The 27,075-nt window shown below is 45.1% G+C and overlaps 1 protein-coding gene across 7 annotated transcripts; it reads right to left on the bottom strand.

Annotated features, from left to right (window-relative positions):
• Nucleotides 1-424: 424 nt before the first annotated feature.
• Nucleotides 425-17,529, bottom strand: LOC103822960 (uncharacterized). Of its 7 annotated transcripts, none has more exons than XM_018921085.3 (24): nt 17,168-17,529; nt 16,997-17,067; nt 16,837-16,895; nt 16,608-16,700; nt 14,855-14,982; nt 13,363-13,509; nt 12,297-12,368; nt 10,779-10,946; nt 10,590-10,686; nt 9,528-9,745; nt 8,341-8,494; nt 7,303-7,511; nt 5,971-6,088; nt 4,907-5,112; nt 4,151-4,268; nt 3,906-4,072; nt 3,681-3,781; nt 3,468-3,589; nt 3,300-3,350; nt 3,016-3,199; nt 2,810-2,933; nt 1,643-1,739; nt 1,358-1,459; nt 425-849 (listed from the first exon to the last, which is right to left on the bottom strand). In XM_018921085.3, exons 1-23 carry the CDS (start codon nt 17,459-17,461, stop codon nt 1,377-1,379), a joined length of 3,081 nt encoding a protein of 1,026 aa, XP_018776630.1. In that variant the 5' UTR covers nt 17,462-17,529; the 3' UTR covers nt 425-849; nt 1,358-1,376. The 7 variants fall into 7 exon arrangements, with proteins under 7 accessions (XP_018776630.1, XP_018776623.1, XP_018776651.1 ...); XM_018921078.3 differs by having other exon boundaries at nt 425-829; nt 17,168-17,528; XM_018921106.3 differs by having other exon boundaries at nt 425-829; nt 16,837-16,915; nt 17,168-17,265.
• Nucleotides 17,530-27,075: the final 9,546 nt, after the last annotated feature.

Genomic DNA, 27,075 nt, shown 5'->3' with positions numbered 1-27,075 from the left:
GGCACATCCTGACAGTGATTACAGGGGGTCGGTCATGTGGCAGGTTTGTACTTGATCTCTAAAAAATAATAAGATTAAAAAAAAAAAAAAAAAAAAAAAAAAGCAAGCTTTCTGTGTGCACAGAAACAAAAAATACCAGGTGTCATTTTTGCTCATACTACAGTATCCATCTGCTCACATTTTGTAGAGTTAGCTTTTTCCATACAGAGGCAGGTGAGAGGAAATTGAGGAACTGATAGGTTTCCAGGAAGGTCAGGGTGATGTCATACAGACATCAAATACAAAGCTCTGAATTAGTGGGAAGAAGCATGTGCCCTAGTCTTGCATGCTGGAGGGATGCTGGCAGTGACTGCTTGGCTCTTTGAAGCCAGTGTTGGTACAGCAGATGGTTGCTGTTGCACATTAGCAAGGACATGTTCTGTGCTTACATTGCTCTGCTGAATTTTTATTTGACTTTTCAGATTTGCACTTTACATTCAGATGGGAGGATTGGCAGTCACTTTATGAAGTATTACAAGAAGCAGCCATAATCAGGGCTGGAAAAATTTTAGTGATCTGCAAGTCCATATTTGAGCATCTAGAGAGACACAAAGTGTTATTTTGCAGCCTTGGGTCATTTTCTGCTAAGTTTTCTTCTATAGCCACTTCAGAGAGGCAACAGGTTGCAAGATTTACTGATGCTGTTAGCAGACTCAAGAACTTTCCAGTGCTGTCCTGCCATCTGGTCTTTAAACTTCATGCAAATAGTTCTGGTGGTTCCTGGAAGCAGTAGCTCCTGTGTCCCGTGGCACCATTTGGAAAACAGCCAGCACAGCAGAGCCTTCAGGTGCTGTTGGAGACACACAGAGGCTGAAGTGAGGAGTGATGCTGGAGCAGACAGCTCAGCAGCTCTGGTTGTCCAAGGGTGGATGAAGCTATAGGAGAAACCCTACTCTTTGAAGGATTTGAACCATTCAAAAGCTTTTGGAATATGGCAGAGTGCCTTAGTGCCCTAGTGTTTGTTTCTAAAATTTTGGATCTGTTTTCTCTCAGACTGGGGGGAGTCCTGTTGAAAACCTGTTGAAATAATACCTGGCTCCAAAACTGCCTGCTATGGCCCGAGTCCAGCATGCCCTGCTCTGCTGCTGGCATCTGCTCCAGAGCCACACCAGCTGTGTTTGGCTTGGCAGGGAGCTAGCTCTCCTTCTTCCCTCTCTCATGGGCTCAAGCTGAGACCATGGGACTGCAAACCATGTCCATTCCCTCTTCTTGTCCCAGAACTTTTATTTTTGAGGTCCTCAAGGTCAGGCTCTGCATCGCTTGTGTCACAAAGCACGGTGACCTCTTGGGGTGAGTACACAGGGCCTGGTGTTCTTACCCAATTCAGTTTATGTGTGTCATCTTCGATGGGAAGCAACAATCCATACTGGTCCAGCAAGTACATAGCCCTGGAGACTGTCAGAAGGGTGACCTGGAAAGCCTGAGAACGATACACAGTGTGTTTGTGTAGTTTTTAAAGAATATATATATGCTTAAAGGTGACATCAACGTTCACAGTCCATGCTCACGGCATTTCAGATGCCAAAGTCAGAGCTCCTAAATCTCTGAAAAACATCAGGTCAGGGGTGCATTGCAATGGTTCTTTTCCTCCTCCACAACTTACCCTTCCTCTCCCTGCTTGAGCTGCACTGTCCTCTGCAGGTGCTGCCAGGTTGTGTGTTGGTAGGAGAGCACGCTGCCACCAAACAGTGCACATACACCTGAGAAGAAGAAAAAATGCAACTTGATCCATATCAAATCCCACTTTGCAGAGCATTATTTTGTCTTTGCCTATTGTAGAAACTACAGCTGATTAGACTTATGCTTTTCTGAACACCTCCATGTGGCACCTTCTAGCTGAACCTGCCTTGAATTTAAAGCTGGTGTCAAGGAAGCCCTCTGGCAGTTTGGTAACTGAGAGGCTGAGACAGGAGAAGTTAAAACCTCTCATGCTGCAGTGTATCAAAACTAGACAGAAACTCAACCTGGTGCCTGCTGCAGCTGCACACTTAGGAAGCAGCACAAGCCAGAAGCATCAAGGTCATTTCTAGCAAGTTCAAGAGTTGAGGTGCCTATGAAAGGCTGAGTAAATAACAATGAAGTTGCTTGAGCTGTCCAGGCAGGGCGAACACACCACGGCTGGTATCAGTACATGTCAGGACAGGCAGTTCACTCAGCTGGAGCAAAATACCCTCAGGTGACTGCCCTGGGTTTTTCTCTGCTCTCTTTAGTCCTTAGAGGGGAACAGGATCCCAAACTTTCAGACCAAACCCACATGCCTCTGCTTCTCTGACACCTGAGGAGATGGATGACTGGCTAGGACAGATGGGAGACAACAGAACTGAATTTCATGTGGATATTGGGACATATAAGTTGATTTTTCTGCTCTAGATATTTTGAATGTAAGTGATATGAATCTGATCCTACTCAAAGCCTGAACCACCATATAAAAATCATATTTACATACAATATTCTTTTGTTTACTCCAGCCTGTCCAATCTCAAGTCAGCTAGGTGGCAGAGGAGATTTAAGAAGTTAACTGAATTAAAGCTGCATACCAGTCAGAGTATTTGAGTTGAATGAAGTGCCTAATTAAGTCTGTGAGGTGCCTAAATCTATTTCTCGAAGCACAGAGTCACAGAATATCTCAGGTTAGAAGGGACCCATATGGATCATCGAGTCAAACTTCAAGCTCTTTGCTACCTGCAGCTAAACCACGTGACTAAGAGCATCATCCAGACTTCCAGGGTAGGGTCCATGTGTGGGAGGTGAGCCTTTCACTCAATCCTACCTGTTCCAGTTGCTGTGCCAGGCTCCTTACTGCCAGCCTTTTAAAGTGAGGAGGATGTCTCACCCTGGGGCTAACAGGCACCAGACAGAACTCTGCAGCAAACTCACTGCCATTAATCCCACACCTATTTGAGAGGAAAGATCAACAGATATAAGTAGAAATTAGGGCTTTGCTGATGGGTTCATTGGACATTTAATACTACTTGCCCATCCACAGTGATGTTCCATCTTGGGGTGCTGTTGAAGTCTGGAGATGTGGCAACCCAGCAGTTTTCCAGGTACAACTCGACACTGGGGCTCTCATCTTTCAGCTCCACCTCAAGAAACACAGGCTCCATGGGTTGTTTGAGTATTGCCATGCTGGGCCCATAGAACTCCATGAAGTATTCATCTCGAGAAAATGTCAGGGCAATTTGTTGTTGTTTAATATTATTTAAACTAAAACATACTTAGAAATTAAAATTATCTGATTTCCATAGGAGGAGATTTACCTTTGGACACTCTTGAAACTACATTCAGAGCTTGTCTTACCCTTCTGAAAGCTGCAGAGAAGGAAATGCTAGTGAGTTTCTTTAGGTGAACGTAAGCATGTCTTAACAAGGGAACTTAGGACTGAAAGAGTCAGAGAGGTTTAAAAATGGAGGAAGAGAATTGCACACCTGCAGTATTTGAACGTGGGAACATTGTCCCAGAGCCAAAGGGAGGGGATGTGGCCAAGTCCCTGGAGAAGGCACCGAGCACTAGGGTCTCTTTTGCTGGGTAGTAGCACAAAACTGTTAGTCTAGAATAGAAGAAACAGCAATTTTTGTGTTCACATCGATTTCCCAGCAGCTGTTCAGAAGTGAGCAGTGTCAGTGAGCAGCAGCTCCTACCTGTAGTCTGGATCTCTTGTGATTGTTGGTGTGCTCTGTCCTGGAAGAGTCTCTTTCTCATAAGAGATTTCATTCTCATAAATAATGTGGTCACCTTCAAACTGTGCATATGGGAAGCTCATTGTAAATTGACTTTTCTCAGGAGCTGGGGCAGGGGACCAAAGGAGAAAATGCAGGAGAGGCAGAGAGTTCCAGCAGGTGTATCTGCTCTGGCCATGGACTTACCCTTACTGAAGTGCCACAGGTGGTGACATGGAACTTGAAGAAGGCATGGGCTTCATTATACTCCTTAGGCTTGCAGGAGCTGTCCCTTAGCTTGGTTTTACTCATGTCAATGGCAGGAACTGTCTTCATTTGGGCAGATACCATCATGGTGCCATCTGGGTGGCATACTGAGAAAGGCAGAGAGCTGCTTGTGAGCTCAAGAAAGAATCACATCTTTTTATTGAATGATCAGTTGCACAACTTACTTATAAATGCTGAAGAATTAAAACTGCAGCTAATGGAGAACATCTGTAAGGTCTCCATAGTTCTCACTTTCCTTAGGGCAACATTAAACCTTGCTTTAATTTTCTGAAAGGACACTTCCTGTGAAGGAGGAGATGGAGGAGATCTGTTATATCCTGTACATCACCCACATGTACCAAGCTCTGCTCCATGGCTTGTGCCACTTGAATATTAACAAGTCACAAGAGTTAAATCAGTGTGAAGGCTCAAGTCTAAAGAAACATGGGGGCAGAACTACAAGTACAAGTTTTCTTGTATGAATTTATCAGTCACTGTCACAGAGATTAATTTGAGCTGATTATTGTAGAATAGTTCAAATTATTACAGCATCAGTTTTCCCCTGCCATGTCTTAAAATTTCTGCAAAATTTCCTTTAAAAGAGCTTCTTTCTTAAAAGCTATATTAAAATATTATTTCTGGCTCAGTGCAGATGGGACATTTTGCCTCATCTTACTAAAAACACCGAGGAGTTTGTTTTTGAAGACTTGGTGCATATCTTTTAGAGACAAGTGGGGACTGCAGATTGCACAATACATGGCATCACCATCAGAATCCATGTCTGATGACTCTTATCCTACTTGTTCTGTCTCAGAGTCCTTCCCTCTGGAGGTTTTCCAATATGTGCAATACCACAGCACTACAGGCTGTGACTGTAGGACTCTGTGGGAGCAAACAATCCCATGTGCTTTAGAAAAGGCACTGCTGAATGGCTCCTGTACCTCATAGATGAGTCCCCCAGCAAACAGAGGTATTTGCAAGATCAGGTGTGTGGAGTTGGTAGCAGCAAGGTACCCACTGGTGAGGGCAAGGTGCTGGTTCAGGAGCTTGTTACCAAGGTACAGGTCCCAGTACTGGTGCAAGCCAAAAGTGGGCAGGGTCAGATACAGGTTTTCTTCATCACAGGAACCAACTGCTTCTGGAATTTCTGTGGGAAGAAGGTGGGATGAAGAGTTAGCAATGAAGGAAGGTTTGAGTGGTGAGGCTTGGCCCAGGCAGGGATTTCTGTCCCAGGTGAGAAACCCCAGCAGCCTGTTATGTGCATGCTGGCATCGTCTGCAGGGCTTGGCTGCGTTGTTGGGGGTGTACCAGCTGACATCTGGTGGGATGGGGAGTCCTGCTTCAGCAGTGGCCTGCCAGCTTCCTTCCAGGACTGTGCCCTGTTTCAGTAAGGCAAGTTGAGCTATTTATGTAAATACATTTTTGATCACCCTTATTTGAGCTGAGCCAAGAGCTATTTCAGAGATAAAACAGGACAGTGAGGAGACTGTTATCTTTGTGGCATGCAAAAATCTAATAAATTTGAGAAAATACCAAACAGATCTCCTGACTGTTTCAGTAACCTGCTAAATACAGCTCTTAGTGGATGATTTCTCCTTGTAGAAATTCTGTCTTTGGAGATTAGTGCAATGTTTTTGAGTCAGTTAAGTTCTGCCCTGGATGTGGAGGCAGAATTGTGTTTGAGGACAAACTGAAACTTGTAGCAATGTCTGAAAGTTTTGCCAGTAGATGTATGTTCATGTTCTGAGGCATATTGTTCACTGAGTTTGCAAGCCAACTCCTTCTGCACACTTGTTTTATTGCTCTCAGTGTCTCGAGGGCAGACTGTCTTGCCAGTATGCAGAAGAGCTGCCATCAGTGGAGCAGCAACTTGGCTGTAGCCTGCAACGAGCTGTGGAGGGGTGGGGTTTTCCCCAAAGCACTCACCCTCACTCTGATGCTCTCACTGAATTCAATGACAGCCGTGCTGTTGATGCAAACCAGTTAATGTCAGGGGAAAGCTTACCAATATCAGCAATCACACACTCCACCTCTGCTGAATGATAGTAGAGCGTCACCTCCAGACCCACGCTCAGGGTGTAGTTGACCAGGAGGGTGTATTTTGTTTCATTTCTATTCACATACTGAAAGAGACAGAAGAGTGAGGCTGCAGCAGCTTTCAGAATAGGCAGGCATGTATATTCTGAAAAACACTAAATAATTATTCCAACACCCTCCTCTCCCCTGCAAATAGCTCAGGCTCCAAAAGCATCGCTTCAGCTGGCCTAAAGCTATTCAGAAATCTGGCCTGGATTCAACAGCCCTTTCAGCCAAACATAAATGTGGAGAATGTTGTGCCTTTTCAGAAAATGAAGACAGAAGTGAACACAGTGGTGGTTCCTCTGTAGCCCAATGGGAGGGAGATCCAGGTCCAAATCCTTATTCTTCTTTACTCAGAATATGGGCTGAAACCAGGAGAGTAAGTAATCGGTTGAACAGAAGGTGTGAGGACATGCTGTGAGAGATCCCTCTCAATATCCTCTTTTCCTTCACTGAAAGTGCTCCCAAAGCAAAACCTGCTGTTCAACCTGAAGGAAATACTTCTGGATTTTTCTTTTCTGCCTTTGATCCTTAATGCAATTTGACTGTGGTTTGAATGCAGCCTGAAAACTATTTGTGTAAATCCTGCGCGTTCACAATGTTGTTCCTTGTAACAGCATCACAGCTCTGTGAGGTTTGGTTGAAAGAGTGGTAGAGGACTTGCAGTTATACATCCTCCCACTGAAATGAGAGGTTGAAATCCCTCTGTGAGTATATACCTTTTACAAATATTTAGATTACAAATGGTTTGAAGCTTAACAAAATTACATTTAGAGTACCCTGAGCCTGCCCGTAGCATTCTCACATGGGTCATGGCCTGTGCCAGCAGTCACACAGTGGGTTCAGGAGTTATTGGATTTTTGAAACTGGTGTTTGCCAGCATTGCAATAATTGATTTATTTTTACAAACTCTCCTGTTTCAAAGGGCAGCATCTAATACAGACTTGACAAACCTCTTCCTGCTGGGTGTGCACTCGGACATTATCCTTGCTGACAGGCACTACAGGAAGTAACATTTCATCCCATCTAATTACACTTGATACTGATCTCCTAGAGATGTATGGAGAGCAAGGTGGGGACATAAAAGCCTCTAATATCAACTCAGATGATCTCAGACTCATTGACACCTTTATGAGCTTTATGAGCTTTTATTAACCAGCAAGGAACTGTTGTTGGTTAATAAAAGCTGGACCATGCTCTGTAAAGGGACTGCCTCACCTCCTCCACTCTGCTGCTGAAGTGACCTGCTGTATCCTACCTCTCTCAGAACATATGGATCATCAAAAGAAACTTCCAGGATAAATGCTTTTGTTCCATTAGAAAAGGGAGTTTCATAAATCTTGAAGCCGTGGTGCTGTGCTTCCCTCAGGGAAAATGGCACATTTCCTACTGTGATTGCCACCAGAGAGACATCAGGAAGAAAGTGTCCAAATGCAACATTAAATAGCCTTTCCTCTGGCACAGTGTCTGCAGGGAGAGAGCATCAAATTACTGCTGATGTGGATCAAATAAGGAGGACGGTTGGGGTGGCCTCCCATTCAAATTCCAGGAAACTTAGCCAACAGCCATCTCTTTAATGGCTCTGATTAATGAGTGTTTGTGTTCTAGTCAGATCTGAAATACTCTGAGTACATGAGAATTGCTTCAAGCTGCAGGGGATTAACAATTACATAGAACTTTATAGAAAGTGGGTTCAGTGACTTTCTAGAGGGGCACTATGATGTGTGATACCTTTAGAGAAATCTAGAATCTAGTTCAGTCGAAGAAAATTTGAAAAAATATCATAACGTATGGTAAGAGGCTCCTTTTTATATCACTTATCCTGACAATTCCAAGTATCATTAGTGCCTTAATGCACTGGAAAATAACATTAAAAAACCATGACTGCAGCACTGGGTGGTACAATGATTTCAGTATGGTCCCAAGGTATCAAATGCAGGCAGCTTGGGGGAGAAAATACCATCAATGAATGCTGTTCTCAGACAGTTCTTCCCAGTGTGATAACTGCACATCACGACATCTTTATTCCAGTGCTCACTGGAAAAACCCAGGCATTAACATGAAATGAATGTTTACATTTTTATCAGCAACTTATAGGTTAAGACTAAAGGTTTTCTGGTATTTTGTTTGTTTTGTTTGTTTGTTTGAATACAATACTTGAATCTTGACTTTGCCTAGAATATTGTAAGTGGGAGTTGAGAATATTCTGGTGAATGCAGATGTGTGGTGCAGGTTGGGTGGAGCAATGTGTAGCACAGCTGAAGATTGGTAAGGGTCCACGGGAGGAATGACTTACTGTTGATAACAGTTGGTATTTGTGGCATGAAAGGTGTGGTGATGGATTTGATGACTGTATACTTCGTGGTTTGCCAGTCTGCATCCGTCCACGTGTGCTCCAGAAACAGGTCAATGCAGTAAGTGACTCCATATACACCACCAGATATGGAGCTCTAGGAGGTAAAATGTGTGATTAAGTCATAATTTTCAGTGGCTTAATGAAGAGATGACTGAATATGGTTAAAATTCTCACACTAGGAAGAGCAAATGGTATTCTAGTACAGCCTGGGATGGATTTTGCTAGGAGACTTTGCTTGTTTGGGTAGCTTGGCTCATTAGTCTGGTCCATGTGTGGCTCAGATACTGCTGAGATCCTTAATAAGGAAGTATCAGGTTTTCAGAGGTGTCCTCATTAACTTTAGCATGTCACCACTTTTTTTTTTTTTTTTTTTTTTTTTTTTTTTTTTTTTTTACCATCCCTGGATTACCAGTCATGTCTCTTGTTCTATTACAAAAATAGGGAACTCCTGAAGGTGATAGGTAAAAATCACTCCCATGCCATCTTGTAGGAATATTGCCAACTCCTTTCTAGGTGTTCAAGTTTGGTGAAGTTTTGAGCAGCCTGATCTAGTGAAAGATGTTTCTGCCCATGGCAGTGGAGTCTGGAGTAAATTGTCTTTAAAAGTACCTTCCAGCCCAAACTATTCTCTTCTGGTCTACTGAACATTCCTTTTGACATTGCCTCTGAATCTGTAAATTATATATTGATGAGGAATAAACTGTTCAAAGCAGGTGACTGCACCCTAACAACATGCAGAGAACCTGTCCCTTGCAAAACCATGCTATCTTGGAAACTGGCAGGAAATTGAGCCAGGCCAGAAGTTTACCAGGACTAGTTTCATTATTGAACAACATAGACAATTAAATTCCAATGTCGAGAAATCCCTTCACTCTTAATGAATTAGTATGAATTATAGATTATTAACAAAAGGCAGCCTCTTGCTTCTACCATGTTTTGTCATTATTAATTCCTAGTTTCTGAGTAAGTGCTTTCAAAACACAGAAAAAAGGCATCTAGATCTTCAAATATTTGTTGAATCTGCAAATTTTAAGCAACAGTCAATCAGTGTTTGGATTTATCAAGATTTGGAAACATCTGTAGTACAGGCCCTCAAATGTATTTGTGTGTGACAGGTTTGTACTAACCTCTAGCTTGCCCCCTTCTGCTCCAGTAGGAATGGTTATTCTGATGTGTGTCTCGTTGTACTCCAGTAAGTAGTTCCTCTCCTCTGGATTCACTATGACTCGATCATCCACTCCCATCACAATGCTTTTAGACAGGAAGGTGGATTCCTGGACCACTAGTGTGGGGATAACTCTTGGCACAGTCCATGTCAGCGTGGTATCCGTGAAGCTGATGCCATCTGTGGAGTGACATAGAGAGTTCCAGAGAGGGGGCAATTGGAATTACCTCTCTGTCGAGTCTCTGCCTTTCCCTGATTCCATTTCATCAGGATATCTCCACAGCTGTCACTGATGCAACTCCTTGTAGGATATTAGCCAAAGGATGGCTGCTTTGTCACAGAGACCCTGGCACTCAAAGCAGACCTGAATCACCAGTTTCAGGTGAATCATTAATTTGTTCAGAAGAACTGGCAGCTGTGCTCTCAGCTACCTGCTCTGTTGTCCCAGGGCTTACTGGCAAAAGGAAGAGGGCACAGAGTAACCTGTTTGGACGTTCTTGAAATACTGGCTTCAAGGTCTCATCAACTTAAAACCTTGTGCTTCCCATCACTTGTTCACATTAATAATCTTTGTGAGATTATTAATGGCTGTGAGAGCCAGGTGCAGCCACCACTTCTCTGCAAAAAGCCAGACTAGTCCTGCCTCTCCAGAGAAAAGGATTATGTGAGTTTCAAGGATGCAGAGCTGCATGCCTTGCATAGAATAGTATGAAAAAGAAGAACCAAGGCTGTGGAATTAGCCCAGGGGAGGATCCCTGGCTCTTCTATAGCAGTTTTTCTTGTTTGCAGTTCCCTGCATCTAATGTGGGGATTTGAGAAACCAGAGACATGACACTGCACTGGGAACACAAGTAATGTAGTGTCACAGCAGGGACTGTGTTTGTCCAGGACTAAAGCCACAGACTCTTAGCTCATGTTGCTCTGAGGGAAGCTTGTAAACCTCTTCTCTTAGTGAGAATGGGAAGACTGTTTTCTACTACCTCCTTCAGTGGTTATTTTTAGTGAAGAAGGAAGAGATCCTTACCAACAGGACAGGAGACTGTTGTGTCAATCAGCAAAAGCAGCCACCGCTGCCTGTACATGGAAGTGGAAGTGATCATGTTCATATTTACACCACTGACCTGTTTGAGCCCAGGCAGAAAAAGAGAGCTGATGCTCTGGAGAGGCAGTGGGAACAGCAGAGCTTTGTGTCTGGCTGGGATCAGCAACTCACCACGCTGACATCAGACTCGTTGCTGTGGTAGGGCGCTCGCAGGTACACTCGGGACAGGCTGTTATTGAAGCTGTAGCCCAGTTTTACTGCATCACTTACTGTTATTCTCTTTCTCCCTGATGGAGAAACAAACATCAGTTGCCATTGCTGGTATGCAACATTTTGAGTCTGCAAGAGAGAGATGAGCTGTATCAGTTCTACGTTTACCAAAGTGTCTTAAAAAGCTGAGTAGTGATACTGTGGTGCCTGTTTTCCTGTTAGAAGTGGGAGTAACTGGAAGGATACCAGGAGCTCATCTCAGGCAGGTAATACCCCTGAGATATATATATGAGTATGTAAAGATAAGGAATTCTAGAGCTTTTTAAGGCATCTTTAGAGATACTCTTCTAACAGTCCTGGAAGAAATGTAGACAGGTGTCCATGAACAAATCCACTGTGGACAAAATCTCTGTGCTGTTAAGAAACTGATTGTCCCCATGTCTATTGATTGCTGGTGCAGCCCAGAGGCCAAATGACAGACTACCATTTATAGTTGGTAGCTATACTGTGTCAAAGATAAGAAGAGAGCAATACCTGTACTGGCCTAGAACAGAGTCCCCTGCAGTGATGGCCATATGGAGCACAGTCAAAAGGAAAATGGGCATCAGGAACAAGTAAGACATGAGAAACGTGGGACAAGCATATGTATTTGACAGAATGACAGAATGGTTAAGGTTGGAAGGAGCCACTGGAGGCCATCTAGTCCAACCTCCCTGCTTAAGTAGGTTCCCCATGAGTGTGGTACTCAGGATTGCATCCAGGCAGCTTTTGAGTTTCTCCAGATGAGATTCCACACCTTCTCTGGGCAATCTGTTTCATTCTTCCTCACATTCAGGTGGAACTTCCAGTGGATCAGTTTCTGTCTGGTCTCTTGTCCTACTGCTGGGCACCACTGAGGAGAGCCTGTCTCCATCCCCTTGACGCCCTTCCTTCAGATACTTTTGTGCTAAGATCTTCTCCTAGTCTTTCCCAGTCCAAACAGGCCCAACTCCCTCAGCTTTTCCTCATAAGATAGATGCTTCTGTCATCATTTCCCACTCATTCTTTCCAGCCTCAAATATTTTTCATCTCAGTGACTCCAGAGCTATCTGTACCTTCTTTGTATTTTGTATGTCTTATTGGATTTCTCTTCAGTCAACTTTTCCAGACTTTCCTTGGGATCAAGTAAGGTTTTAGCAGCCACAACATCTTTTGATGATGAGTTTGACAGTTTCACTACCCATTGTGTGAAGAACCACCTACCTTTGTTTGTCTTGAGCTCAGTTTCCACTAATGGAACAAGTGTATGACTCTGTTCTCCCACCTAAATGTCTTTTTGCAGTCTAGAGGTCTAAAAATACTTGAGAGGTTTTCAGTACTTGACGGCAAATTTGTCATCTCCCTTTTTTTGTCAGAGATGGAGCTATGCCCCAAGAATGACTCATAGGAGCAGAGAGAAGAGGCAGGCTAGGAACTGTTAGGAAAGACTCCCCTTCCTACCTCTGGCAGTGCTGACATCCATGCTACGGTGTAGTCATTAGAAACTGCTGGGACATCAGTCTTCACTGACACCTGGGGACACAGGAGATTCTTTGGGAGCAATGGGAACAAACAGATCTTCAGTATTATTACAGGCATGGGGAATGGTATCTATCAGGATTTAGCAGTTTGCATTCATTGGAGGCAATTAAAGTGTTTCCATGGAGGTCCTTGATTGCAGTAATTTTTGTGGCCTTAAAATGAAAGTTAGTTGGCCTGGGTCTCTCCACTGGAGTTGTAGGAAAGCAGGTTATTGGCATTAACAGGACTGGTTCTCTCTTCCCATGCAGGCTGAACACCTGAAAAGGCAGGATCCCCAGTACCTAAGGTAGGTGCTGTGGTGTAAATCCTTCCCATATGTGCTGCAGAGTGAGGCAAGGAAACAGGACAGTCAGAAAACACCTGTACCACAGTTTAATTGTGTTGCAACACCCAGACATGACTGCACAGACTTGAGTTCTGACAGAAGTATGTTTTCTTTCTCCTGCCTGTTGCAAGCATGCACAGAAGGCAGTGAGATTTGGATTGTTTGCTGCCTCATTTCTGCACTGGTGTGTAGGTGATGGCAGCAGGCTGAGCAGCCCAATTGCACCACCTGGCAGGAGTCAGCTCCTGTCTCACAGTCATGTCCTGTGAGTTGTGTGATTCAGCAGAGATGCAGCTCTGCAAACTGTAGGTTTTATTATTTCAGATATGAGGATGACATTCTCACTGCTGCAGCACTTTTTGACCAAGAGGGACTCTCATGAGCTTAAGAGCTTGGCCTTGAGCCTCTCTATTGATTTGCTTGCAGAGGTTTGCCTTACTTCATCTATAGAGTTAACTGAGTTTCACTGCATACAAAATATTTATGGCATGTAAATGTGTTACTAATCAGATCTACAGTTACACACTCTGCTAAATATCAGCAGGTTGCTATTATGCCTGGTACATGGGGTGCAATCAACTTTTGACAGGAATTTGTGGAGGTTGCTGTGCCTGGCAGGGAGCTTGGATGTAGCCTTGCCTTCAGTGGGAAGGTTTTTACCTCCATGTAGTTTTCTTCGCACACAATTTCTCTTGAAGCCCAGGATGCATAGGAGCAGTACATAGGGTAGGTGTAGGTGACAGCTGCCCTCATGCTTGGAAATGAGGAGACTTTGATGTTCACAGTCAGTGAAAACAGCTCATCTGCCTGGGAAGAAAAACTGGCAATTCAGCAGCTGGTGTGGAAGGTTCCAGCAGTGGCTGCATGGGACCAGGCAGCCCAGTGTTCTGTTTCTGAGAGTGTTTTATGGTGATGAGAACAGCTTGAGAACTGCAGTCACAGCTCCTACAACATACCACCCTGTCTGAAATGGTTTGAGTGCAGGGTCTTACTGAGCCAGGGACATTGCCTCAGCACTCACAGCCTTTGCCTCAGACCCCATCTCAGCTCTGTTCTTGCCACTCTGTAAAGGAGCAGCTGGTCAAGGGCAGACCTGACCTATCTTACTGTGAGATTCATGTTTCTCCTCTTTGTGACACAGGGAAAGTACTGGAACTTTTGTTTTGATCTAAGTAGTTCAGATCTAATCTACAAATGCTATTTAATGTTTAACACCAGACTAAATCCAGTAAAAAAAATCCTTTTGGTTCTTCAGCTCCCCAGAAGCCACACACAAAGCCATAGACTGTCCTTCTGTCTGACATAGATGTGTATTTTTTACAGAAGAAGGCAAAACCTTTACAGAGAAATTTCCAGCCTGGAAATCCAGGTCATTGCACAGCACACTGTACACCCCCATTCTTGTTAGCTAACTCTGCCTATAAAGTTTTACCATATTTTTTCTGTGGGGCTTCCAGGACCAACCAGACTAAACATGGACAAGCAATGAAGTTTCTACTCTGATTTGTTCTGGTTTTGGGTACATTTCATCTCAACTAACATTTAGAAATTAGAAATCCAGGCTACACTTTTACACGTATTTTTGGAAGGGGTGAATCACCTTCTGGAGATGCCTGCTTCTCTCCATTGACTATTGTGGAAGAGTAAACAACTAGTTTAGACTAGACATTATCTTTTAGATGGCTAAAGTTACGTGAGGCAAATCTGGGTCTAACAGACGTGTGTGATCTACGTTCCTAGGCATGTGTTAACAGGCACATTACCACACAAATTAAGCCAGGAAATGATCTGCCAGAATCACACTGCAAACATTGCTTTTTCAAGCAGATGCCTACTTCTTTCCAGAGAGGCTTTCAAGAAACTCTCTGGCAAATCAGCAGCTACAAGGATATGCCTGAGAACTGGCAGCTACTCAGCAGCATTAGGATAAGTGTCATTCCATGGAGAGAGGAAATCCCATGTCAGTCACACTGAACAAACCTCCCAGCAGAGAGCCATTGCCTATTCATTTCCAGGCTACACTCCCAACACTAGTTCCTTGAGTTCAGTATTCTCAAAACATGCCTTTAGAATGCCATACACTATCTCAATTTTGTGTTTTTGGAGAAGATGTACTGCCTGAGCTGCTGCCAAGGCCGTGTCTGGGCTTTACCTCGTTGGCCACGTGACAGCCGAGCACCGAGGCGCGGAGCACAGGATTGCCCCACGCGTCCTCTGACAGCACATAGCCACAGCGAGAGGCCAGCTGCTCATCCAGCAGAACAGGGCCAGAATAAGGATCTGCAGAAAAAGGGAAAGAGATGTGGGGTGTGAAGCTCAAGGCAAGTCCTGGGGCAGAGTGGTGCTGAGGTCCTTTCAGGCAGCTCTTCTCCGTGTGCGTTGGGTGCTCTGCAGTGACATGTGCTGCTAAGGAGCTGGTGACACTGTGCTGGCATGTGTAGGACTGCATGAGGCAGCTCGGCATGACTCAAGCTCACACACATAATGTTCACTTCAATGCCTGTTTCCTTGTGTCCAGAAGCTTGTGCCATTGCCACTTTGAAGTGCTATTAGGAGAGTTTCTCTGAAGCATCACCTACATTTCTCCCTTCCTGATTTTGGTCTCTAGAAAAGAGTTATGGGCTATTAAACCCATCTGTTTCTAAAAATCATCAAGTTGGGATAATCTGCTGCTCGCTCTGCTCAAAAGATGTGGTCACAGATCTGTTTTGGGTGGGCACTTTTACATATTGATCAGGTTTGCTGCTTCTCTCTGTGTGCTGTGAGGCCCATGGGGGAGCCAACAAGAGACATGGCAGGGACTGGCTGCGCTCAGCTCTTGATGATGGTAGAATTAATAACAGCATATTTTGTTAATCATCTGCCCTCTGATTAAGGAACTATTTTAGTCTTGGGTTAGACACAAGAATCTGTACAAATAGATAGGGTTTAACTAGCTGCCACTGCAATTTCTAGATTTGTCTGTCATGCCTGTTGTACAGTTCTAGAACTGCTGTTTCAGTTGATGGATGCCTGCAGGCAGGATAGGCTCAGAAGATAAGTGGGAATAATTTTGGAAGAAGAAGGAATAGCTTTTATGAGACCAGCTGATAGAGCTGGAAGAAACAAACAGCATTTTGTGCCTGAAGGCTGGTCTGTTTTTTCCAGCAGTATCAGTTACTCTCATAAATGCTATCCCTTCTGCCCACACCCTTTCCGTACTTGATTTTTTCAGTTCTGCCTCCAAATCAAATGAAAAAAAACCATAACCCAGAAAACAGTGCACTGATCTCAAGAGAAATTAATTAGGTTCGGGGTGAAATCACATACTTTTTACAATCTGATGTGAACTTTTTCTGGTTTTCATTTTGGTTCTGAAGATTTTTGTTTTCCGCAGAAAATGGAACCCCTTTGTCCAATCTGAATCATGGTATTTAAATGCTGCTGTGGTGCTAAATAAAAAGGAAATAAAGATACCCTCCAAAGTCCTTTAATTGCTGCAGCACTCACTCAGCCCTCACTGAGAGCTACCCAGCCTACACTGCTGTTGTCATTATGCTGGTCAGGACATATCCAATCTGCAATGTTGCCTTTGTTTTCCTTGCTGGACCCTGTAATGGCTCAGCAGAGGGAAGAATGGAAGCCAAATGTCAGTCCTTCCTCCTCAGACCATCCTTTCTCCTTTCCCAGCTCTGTAGCAGCACGGGGCAGAGGGGGCTGTGGCTGTAGTTACCAGCTTTGCCTCTCTGCAGGGTTAGTGCCCAAGGTGGGAGAGGCTGGCTCAGGGCGACAAGGATGTGCTGCAGGTTCCTTGGGTGAGTTACCAATTATCAATAGATGGCAGCAGCATCCAGATCACAGACTCTGGGATCTCTTAGGTGATTCCCCAGCCTTCATGTTATTCAGGGCTGCCACTTGTAACTCACCATAGATTTCCAGCTGGAAGAACTTTCCCTGGAGCAAGAGTTTATTCAGTTTCATCCAAAAAATTCTGGAGCTGCAACTGCTCTCTACAAAACCTAGTGGGAGCACATATAGAGCTGATGAGTCAGTGGGACTGGAGGGCAGAGAGGAGGCACATCGTGTTACGAGCAAAATAACAGAGTTCTCATCCTTGCCTCTCTCCCCACTCTGCTTTTATCATGCTTCACCAACCTGGGGGAGCCATCTGCCTCCCTTGTCCCAGCCAGAACAGGAAGAAAAACAGCCAGATCCTGCAGTATAAGCACATGAACTAATAATAGGGAGAACAGAGAGAAAGAAAATAAAATATCAAAATGGAAAATTAAGGAGGTGGAAACCAAAGTCTTGTTACCTGTGTAGCAAGTGACCCACAACCTCCATCTGTCCCCAGGGACCTGTGCATGGGCAGCAAAGTCCTCCTCCCTGTGAAGTAAAGCAGACCCAGGTGTGCAGGTGGAACTTGGTCAGACCCAGGAGCAGGGGTACAGGTTACCTTTCACAGACTGTGCTGTCTTCTCCAAACCTTGTGTGTGGACCAGGAGAGGCCAGTGGCTTCTGTTGTGGAAGGACACCTGGGTGGAATCCTGCAGTGCCCTCCAATGTTATCAGAGCTGCTCTCAGCAGGGGAGGCAGCTCCCTCTCTCTGGGAGGGCACAGCACCCTCCTGCCAGATATTTGCAAGGTCAGAGGCTGCTGCTGAGCCTAACTGTAATGAGTACAGCAGAGGGTGCTTGGTGCTTTCCATCGACCCCTGGGAAGTATTCTCATTCCTTACAAGCCAGTCGGGTAGCTCTAGCTTCAGGTCTTTAGAACACATGAAACATTTCTCCAGAGGTATTTTAATTGGGTTTACACAGGAAATACATTTTTGTTTCTGTGAAATGTCTCAGTGACCCAGCCATGCCAGAGATAACAGCAGTACTTTGGCAGCTGCACGTTTTGCTTTTGTGGATCCAGTTAGGTTGCCCTTTGATTTGTTTGATTATCAGAGAGTGTTTTGGTGAAAACATCTTGTTTTCAGAAGTGCTGCAATATGTCTGGATCAGTCAGACCATGTGCAGGTCTGTAAATGGCCAAGCATCTTGCCTGGGAAAGTCTTTGCTCATAATGGGAGTTGTTTCTCTGGGACTGCAAGTGACCCAGGAAAGAAAGGCTGAGAGGCTTGGACAGCTGAAAGTACAGGTTGTGTGGCATGGATGAACCAGGGCAGGATGAGGAGTACAAGAGACTTATGTTGACATTTTAGCCATTTCAACCCAGAGATCAATTTCCTTTTTGTCCCCATTTTGGGCCAAACATTCTTACCTTACTTGGTTTCACAGGCATGAGCATAGCTGTACTGTAGAACAGATTGTTTTTGCTATGCACTTCACACCACTGTGGGATAAACAAAAGCCGGTGGGCACATCCCAGGACACAGTGCAATCAGTGTGATTTCTCCCTTTCTCACAGGACCTGTGCAGTAACAGCAGTGCCCCCATCACTGCCCTGCCAGACACGCTCACTTTGCACAGCAGCAGGGAACAGTGGCACACACCTTGTGTGAGTGCTCTGGAGTGGAGCCCCAGGGCTTTAACAATCTCATAAATAATGTCCTTTGGCCACAAGACCCTCTCTCAGGGTCAGTGGGAGCTGAAGTCCAGCCACAACTTCTGCCACAACTTCTCATGAGCCCAGGCAGGACTGGCTGCATGATCCTGGCCCCTGTCAGCTCTGTGTCCGAGTGACTCTTCATTGGATCCAGCTGGAGCTGGAATCCTGCTGGAAATGGCCGTACTCAGATACCACAGTGATGAGTGTGGTGTAACAATGAGAATTTGAATTTTGAGTGAAAACTTCAGTATATTTGGATAGCAAACAGTTCCAATTTTGATAAGCACTTCCAAGAGACGTGTAGCATCTCCCCGAGATACTGTGAGTCAGGGTCTGAGGGAGCCATGTTTGACAGAGCATGATCACAATTTATTAATTAACAATCAACTGTCAGGGCAGGTACACAACTGCAACTAGCTGCCACAAGCAGTGAGACAAGTTTCTGCATCTTTGGACAGCTCAGACCATCATGATTACTGTGTTTCTGGCATTAATTTGGTTCTAAGTGTGACAGAAGTGACTTTGGATGTGACATAGAAATTGTGGTCAGTGTGTAATAGCCAACTCTTGGCCTCACTGTCAACCAAGCAAAGCAAAGCATGTCCAGGTCAAATGCTTTTGGCTTCCAAGGGTCCCTTAAGTGCTGTGGAAAGCATTGTTAGCGCTGGGCGTCTGGAAGGATCAGCTGCTTGTGGTCCCTAAAGTTCCTCTGGTACTCATTATAAAGGTAGGGAGGATAAGCCTATGTGTTCCAGGTTGTTTTATTTGTCTACTCAGTTTTCCTCTCTGTTTTGGCTGCAAAGGAGCACCCATCTTAATGTTCTTGCAGGGTAATAAACAGCTGCTGCATTTCAGCTTGGAGGTGATGGCATTCTGCGGTGGATAAAATGATTCATGGCTTGGGTTCTTTTGAGCTGAAAGGTACTGTTTGAATGCAATGTTTTGGTTTCTCTTTTTTTCCTGCATGGGTCTGGACCTGGGCTTTGTATTATATAATGTGTTAGAAGGTTTAAAACCAGCCACTTGGAGCAGCACCTCTTCCAGTGAGGCTTGCTTTCAGTGGTGGAAAAAGGCTCCAGCCCTTTGAGTCATGGTGTTTGTGTCTGTTTTTCTGTGGCACTGAAATCCCCAGGTTACATGAATACTACAGAAAAAGAGTTTTAAATTTTTCTGTCCCAGGCCTTTTAATGATAAATTTATTTCTACAATTGGTTAACATGCAAGGAGGTTGTTTTTGGTGGTTTTTTTTTTTCTTTGTTTGTTTGGTTTTTCTTTGTTTTGTTTTTTTTTCCACTATGTCCTGTTTGTTGATCTGAAGTAAGCTTCATCGTTTGATACTTAGTCTGAGTGTGGGATAGAGTAAAATGGTACCCATTATTGGACAAAAAATACTAATACTAGTGAGCAATGGGAGAGGGAATGGGGCAAAGTCTTGTTTTAATGTATCAGAAGCAGATTCATAGAATCATTAAATCACAGAATGTTTTGCGTTAGAAGGGACCTTAAAGATCATCCAATTCCAACCCCTCTTCTATGGTCACCTTCCCCTGGATCAGGTTGCCCAGTGCTCCACCCAACTTGGCCTTGAACAATGCCAGGGATGGGGCATCCACAACTTTTCTGAGCAACAGTCTTTGCTAATATAGAATCTTTGCTTATACTTATGAGTTGGGAAAAGCCAATATAAGGTGTCTCTGCCCTCTTCATCCTCTTCCAACTGCAGGACTGGCAAACATGAAATAGAGATAGAAATATTTTTGTGTCAGTGTTTCTAAACCTAGAAGAGGCTGCCCAAGAAGAGAAGATGTGGCTGTCAACTAGAGACAGCCTCTAGAAAATCTTCAAGGAGATGCTAGAAGAGATACTTCTCCATGGGAAAAGATATGCCTTGGAGTAAGATGAGAATTAGATAAGCAGGTCGTGAGTTCAGAAGGTGAGAAATGTGAATGGTGCAAAGCTTTATCTCTGAGAAGTGTTTTCTCAGGGTGTCTGTGAGACAGAGATGTGCAAGTGGCCTCCATCTGCAGGGTAACATTGCTGTTCTGGAACCAGCTTGGTCACCTTGGCAGGAACGTGAGCCTGAGCTCTGCTCTCACCCACACGCACCAGGAGCTTGTAAATGCATTCAAAAGGCTCTTGAATTCCCAGGGTAAAATAGCATAAAAAGATAGTTCTGGTTGAACTTCATACCATGGCACAAGACAACCTCAGTGACTGATGTCACTGCTCTGTCTTCATATGCACATTCTTGTTTCAGAGAGTTGAGGCCTCACTCTTCTGTGCAGATGGTGCAGAGGAAGATATACCTGTAAGGAGCAACTATAGAAAAATCAGCTGAAAGAGACAATTTCTTCCTATCCCCATGAGCAAGTAGTTGGCTTATGCTCTGGACTATGAGAGTTTACATTCCTCATCTGTTATTATTAAAGTATTATAATTATTATTATTATTATTTTCTGTATAATGTGTGTTTTTAAATTGTCTTTGTGTTTATTCCATTTTTATCTTTAAGACATACCACACTGAAATGCATATGAATTCCAAAAAACAACAGTTGCTATCATTGCATGCCACTACGCCATTAAAGTGGTGGAAAAAGCACAAATAAGCAGACCTGTACCTTGATGGGCTTTTAATTTTTTTTTTTTTTTAACATGCAATTGGTGTTAATTTCTCTGTGTCTGTAATGTTTGTGCTCACTATAACTGAACAATAGAACTTTGTTTTTGTTCTTTGTATAAATTAAAAACATCTGTTCTCTTTATACGAAAAGTTGTTTTTTAAAAGAAGCTGGTCTGATCTAACTAAATACCAATGCTGTGTCCACAATGAGTTACTATTAATATTTGGGAAAGGCAACCATCCAAAGCAAGTGTAATGTCAAATCACTGGCGGGAGTGCATATTTATTGCTCGAAGTGACAGATAAAAATGCAGAGGTTACAAAAACAAAATTCTTGCAGATGACTAATGATGCATATATATGCCCCCAGTGCCCCATCACCACATTTTCAATTGGCAGGGTGTTCTCCACTGCCTCCTGCTCTCCAGGATTAATCATCAAGAGACTGGTAGCTTGGCATCCTCCCTGGAGGAGCGACACTGCTCCCACCTTCCCTCCGGCAGGCCCTGCATGGAGTGACCTTTGGGGCATGCTGGAATCTGATCCATCTATTTCATTTGCCTGACTTTTCCCCCACTTCTCTCTGGTATTTGACTGCATGGGTTTATTTTCTGCTGAAGGCACATGATTTTTTTCTGTGCAGGTGGAGGAGGTGGACCATGCCCTGCACGTTTCTGTGGTGCCTGTGACACCAACACTGTGGTGGTCTTCAGAGCTGACCTAAGTTCTGGTATGAAGGAGTTGGAATCCCAAGACTGGACTGTCATCTTACTCATCAGGAGTAGTCCTGCATTACGCAGGCCTGAAGTAGCTATTTAGGATGTTATTTCAGAGATAAAAAAACCCCAACACTGTTTGTCATGATCTGCAGTAGCAGAACTGGGATCTGAGAGGTTCAGCACTCTCACTGCCCAGGTGACTGTGGAGCCTTGTTACTATTGTAACAAGAAATGTTACTATTGCATCTGAGAGATGATGAAATTGTCCTCACAGACAGATGTCTTCAGAAGGATATACATCTAATTTCTTGATGAAGGGCCTGATTCAAGAAAACATCTCTGTTGAGTGCAGTGGTTAAGCCCCTGCTTAAATCTCATTTATTTCAGTTAAGACTTAAACACAAGTAAACCCTTCCCAGACCCTGGGTATACCAAGCTCAGCCCTGTGTCTCACCTTGCTGCTACCTCTGGTGTCCTGTGCTAAGGTTGACAGGCTTTCACTGGCAGGAACCAAGAAAAAAGCTTGACTGTGTTAAAGAACTAGATATTTTGTTGATATGCTTATTGCAGTCAGTTCCCCAATAGGTATTACTCTATAATCAGCATTGTTTCCTGGCTCCTTCCTAGGGGGACAGATGTGAGTATGTCCTTCCCCGCTCCTGTTCTCCTGTAAAGAGCTCTGTGCTCCTTTCTTTCTCTTACCCTTTTCCCTGACTATCCCTAATACCGGTATTATTCATCTCCATGTCTTTCTACAGCATCTCTGCTCTCTCTGCCATGCACTGTGGCATCCCCCATGCTGCCCCCCACAGGTACCTGCACCAGTGGGCAGCCATCTCCCAAGGAGCTGTCAGCAGCCTGTTTGTGGTATTTCACCTCCATCTCAGATACCCACTGCTTCCTCCGGGATCCAACTGAGCACAGAACTTGCTGAGTCACATTTTCACCACAAAAACACTCATGTGCTTCCCCAGAGTCACACAGTTATAGGCACAGCTTGGCCAGAGAGGAGCAGGCAGCTTTCACTCTGAAGCACATCCAGGAATGCTGGCAAGAAGTCACTTTTATTTCCTATCTCGGGTTACCGCAACACGGGTTAGGACTACAAAATCTTGGAATCCCTGGCAGGCAAACCCTGTACATCTGTCTGAGATGATGGCCAGCATGGACAACCATGGGCTTCAGCCCATGACCAGGGTGAAGCACTTTGTTCCTTGCTGAGCAGCTGTCATTAAGAATGATCTGTGAGGTTTCTTCCCGATTTCACTAGGTGGCTTTCATGCTTGCTCTCTTCTCTGTGAGTTCTCCACGCTTGCCTGTGTGGCTGTAGAGGTGATCTACTGCCCAGCCTCACTGGCTGATTCTTCTTGTCATGTTGCTGTCAGGGGGTGAATGCTGTTTCCATCAGTCTGATGAGCTGCAGCCCCTCTCATGCTTGAGGATGTAAAACCTGTGAAATGAGAACAATACTTGCTCCCAGGGACTCTTGCAAGGGATTAGCAGGGGATGTTTGCTGGGTAACTTGAGAATATCTATAACTCACCAGGCTCATCCTCCCTGGGAGTGGAAGATGATCTATGGGGTCACTGCCTCATATCACTGGTACCTTATGTGCTCTTTCTACCGCCAGAAATTGGTGAATTAAATTAGTGCTGCGCTACAGGAATTGAGCCTTTGTGTTCTGTGGGACCTGTCAGACTTCCCCACCTCTCAGTAGGACCTGGGGCTCATGGCCCACAGTGAAGGGGAGACCAAGGTGCTTTTGTTCTCTTGTGGGAAACAATTGTGATGCTGATTGTCCCAGGTATCCAGGCTGATCTAGTGTACCATGCTGCTATCACCTGCAGGCACGATATTTTTTTGGTATGTGTGTGGAACAAAATCCTAGCCGGGTGGATGTCTTTCCAAAAGCAGCGTTCAGAGCGATAGTTGCCCAGCCGTTCCCGAGCCCCTGGACCCCGCTGTCCCCGCCGGTTCCCATTAGGTGTCTCCCTTCCCCTCCGCATGGCGACCTCGGTCCATGCCGGAGGGATGGAGTGATGGATGGATGGTCCCTCAGCGCCGCTCGGGACCGCGCTCCGGCACCGGCACCGCAGCCGCCCCCGGCAGGTTCTGCTCAGGGCGCCTTGATGGGTGCTGTGCCGGGATTTTTGCTCAGGAAATTTCCTTGGCAAGGGAAGGGAGCTGCATCCTGCTGCCGGCTCTGCTGTCAGGCAGTGTGCACCCTTTTCCAGCCTCTCGGGGCCGCACAGTGATCCTTGGGCTCTTGGTCCCTGTCTGTTCGGGGCTGACAGCATCCCTGATCAGGACAGGTGTCCCGGCAGGCAGGGACAAACAGCGCTGATCCTCACAGAATCACAGAATGGTTTGGGTTAGAAGGGACCTTAAAGATCATCTTGTTCCATCCCCAGCCATGGGGTGGGACCACTTCCATTAGACCAGGTTGCTGAAAGCCCTGTAAAACCTAAAGCATCTGCAGAGATAGGGCATCCACAGCTTCTCTGGGCAACTTGTTCCAGTGCCTCCCCATCCTCAGAAAAAAGAATTTCTTCCTAGTATCTAATCTGAGTCTCTCCTCTTTTAGTTTCAAACCATTCTGCCTTGCCCTATCACTATCTGCCAGTGTAAAGTTTGCTTTCCCAATATTTTATAAGTAGTTTAGGTAGTTAAGTTCCCCTTTAAGTACTGGAAGGCTACTAGGACGTCTCTGTTTGGAGATCTTCCTGCTTAGAGATCTCACCCGAGCCCTCTCTGCTCCAGGTCTCTCAGCCTGTCTCCACAGGACAGATGCTCTAGCTCTCTCATCACCTATGTGGCCCCCTCTGGCCCCTCTCTAGTACATCCATGTCCTTCTTGTGCTGGGGATCCCAGAGCTGGATGCAGCACTGCAGGTGAGGTCTCATGAAAGCAGCATCATGGAGCAGAATCCCCTCCCTGGACTTTGAGCCCACAATGCTTTGGATGTAGCCCAGGATGTAGCCCAGACATGATTGGCTTTCTGGGCTGCAAGGGCACTCTTGTGCCCTGTCCAGCTTTTTGTCCACCAGACCCCCCCAGACACAGAGCTGTATCTGTGTTGTATCCATACAACTTTGCAGCTTCATGGAGTTTCAGGCTGAACCCAGATTTTCTGGTGTCAGGAAAGCAGGCCAGTAAGTGGAGGGAGGCTTAGAGAAGGGCTGGCCAGCCACAGGTACTTTTTGCTGTCCCTGTTTGGGACCTGGGATGTTCCCCTGTGTTACCTCTGTGTGAAGTAAACACAGGCAAAGAAGGATGCAAGATAGCAAGCCACGCACAAACCTGCCTGCCCCTCACCCTGAATCCTAATATGAAATCATGACCATGATGTTCTGGAGACTTTGTGTGGTGAGAAAAAGGCCCTTTTTGGCAATGGGGTAGCTGGGAGGCTTTTGTCTCTCTTTCTGTAGTGACTTCTGATCCTACCTCTGCTCCAATAAGTTTGGCTCCTGTGTAGTCCTTGTGACATCCCATGGAGCTGTCTAAAATTATTCAAGTTTTGTGCATCTTGACACTGGACATGAATTTCTGCTGATCCAATGTTATTTGGGATTCAAAATACAGCTGGTTGTGAGGACAATAGCAATACAGCACCCTGCATGCTGCAGCCTTCACAGAGATCATCCAGTCACTGCCATGGCTTCTCCTCATCTGAAATCACCTTGCAAGGGGATTTTTGTGGCACTAAAAGTTTTATAGCTGATTGCATATTTTATTCTTTATTCACATGCAACACTGAAATGCAATCAATGACACTGCTGCAGCACATGAGTTTAGCTCATCTTGTCACCATTTTGTAGAGAGGACGACTTAAGCTTGAGCCTAAAACATTATGCTAAGATTTAAATGCCAGAGTGGAATGTCTTTACAGAAGTATGTTTAAAAATTTTATTTTTGTTTTAATTTATTTATTAATTCTGGGCATGAGCTCCTGTTGTTGGCAGTGATGTTAGTTCAGCTGTCTCACAAACTTTGTGAGTTTTGCCCCAGATGCAGCTGCATCTACAATCTGTGGCATAGGCTGACTTATTTAAACAACATGCAGCATCTGGTCTCTGTGGCTTGGGCCACTTACTGAAGGTCACACAGCAGAGACTGGGAAACAGCCCAGCTCTCCTGCTTCTGATCTCTGCACTCGAATGGTTGCAATGCTTCCTCAGCCACAGAAAAGCACTAATGTCCACAGGCAAGAGAGGTGCTGTAGCCAGACTTGGGAGATGTGGAATTCAAGGTGGCTGAAAATCTGTCTGGGCTTGGAGGTGAGTGGTTAATGAGCTGGAGTCTGGCTGGTGGTCAGTGCTGAGTGGCAGCTCTCAGCTGTGTTACTGGCCTGGATGGTGTCAAACACCACTGCCCCGGGTGATGGCCTGGCAGACACCTCTGTGGATAATGCCAGCTGGGGGGAGCTCTGAGTGTGCTGGAGCTTTGACTGCCATCCAGAGAGACTTGACAAGCTGGGGAAACAGGTCTATGGGAACCTGAGAGAGCTCAACAAACAGGAATGTAAGGTCCTGGACCTGGGATGGAGCAAACCCCTGCACCACTGCTGGCTGGGGAGTGATTGAGTGCTGCAACACTACATCCTTTGCTTGCAACAAAGGATGTAGGTAGGGGTCCTGGTGGACACCAAATGGGACAGAAGTCCCCAGTGGGCGCCTGTGCCAGCAGGCTACTGTCCCCTGGCTGTATCAGCCGAAGCACAGCCAGAGGCTGAGGGAAATGATGATTCCTTCCTGACTGTGCTGGGCTTCTGGGCTCAGTTGGGCCCCTTGGTACAAACATGACATGGACATCCTCAAATGAGTTCAACCAAGGCCACTGAGCTGGCTGGGGGCTGCAGCAGATGATGAAATAGGAGGAGAGGCCGAGAGATCTGGGCTCTCTCAGCATGAAGAGCATCTACTCACTCTTGTGTCCTGCTGTCTGAAGGAGGGTTTCAGAGAAGATAGAACTGAACTTTCTCAGATATTCATAGAAAAAGAACAGAAGTTAATAGTCACAATCTGCAGCAAGGGAAATCCTGACTGAATATAAGGAAAAAACATTCACAATCAGTGGTTAACCACTGGCATGATTGCCCAGAGAGGCAGTGCAACCTCCACCCCTGAAGATTTTCAAAACATGACTGAACAAATCCCAGAGCAATCTGATCTAATTTTGAAGTTCTGAGTACAAGTTTTGACCAGATGACTCCAGAGGTCTCTTTCAACCTCATTTATTCCATGACTTTACAATAGCTGGATACCTTTAGTATAATTCCTGTTGTATTCCTGGGTGAACTGAATAGAACCCTTTGTCAGTATTGTTTTCACAGGCACACCTTTCATAACCACCACATATATCACAAAAGAGAAAAAAGTCCAACACTGAGAGGAAAAAATTGAAGCAAAACAATGTTCAAGAGCTACACAAAACCTCCAGTGTCTCAAAGCTGCTGGTTGTTGCTAGTGTTGGCATGAGAGGAAGTATAAAGTGGATT

Source organism: Serinus canaria, chromosome 3, assembly GCF_022539315.1.
Source record: "Serinus canaria isolate serCan28SL12 chromosome 3, serCan2020, whole genome shotgun sequence".
NCBI lineage: Eukaryota > Metazoa > Chordata > Aves > Passeriformes > Fringillidae > Serinus > Serinus canaria.
Note: the sequence above shows the minus strand (reverse complement) of the source record. Positions and strands in the feature narration are given on the sequence as shown.

What these genes read in the sequence shown, in the direction of transcription:
- LOC103822960 (XM_018921085.3), bottom strand. Translation starts at nt 17,461, where the DNA reads ATGTGTTCTAAAGACCTGAAGCTAGAGCTACCCGACTGGCTTGTAAGG. An exon ending in GCGAAGAAAACTACATGGAG is followed by an intron (nt 12,369 to 13,362) that starts GTAAAAACCTTC and finishes CTGTGTCCCCAG; the next exon opens with GTGTCAGTGAAGACTGATGT. An exon ending in TGGAACATCACTGTGGATGG is followed by an intron (nt 2,934 to 3,015) that starts GCAAGTAGTATT and finishes CCTCTCAAATAG; the next exon opens with GTGTGGGATTAATGGCAGTG.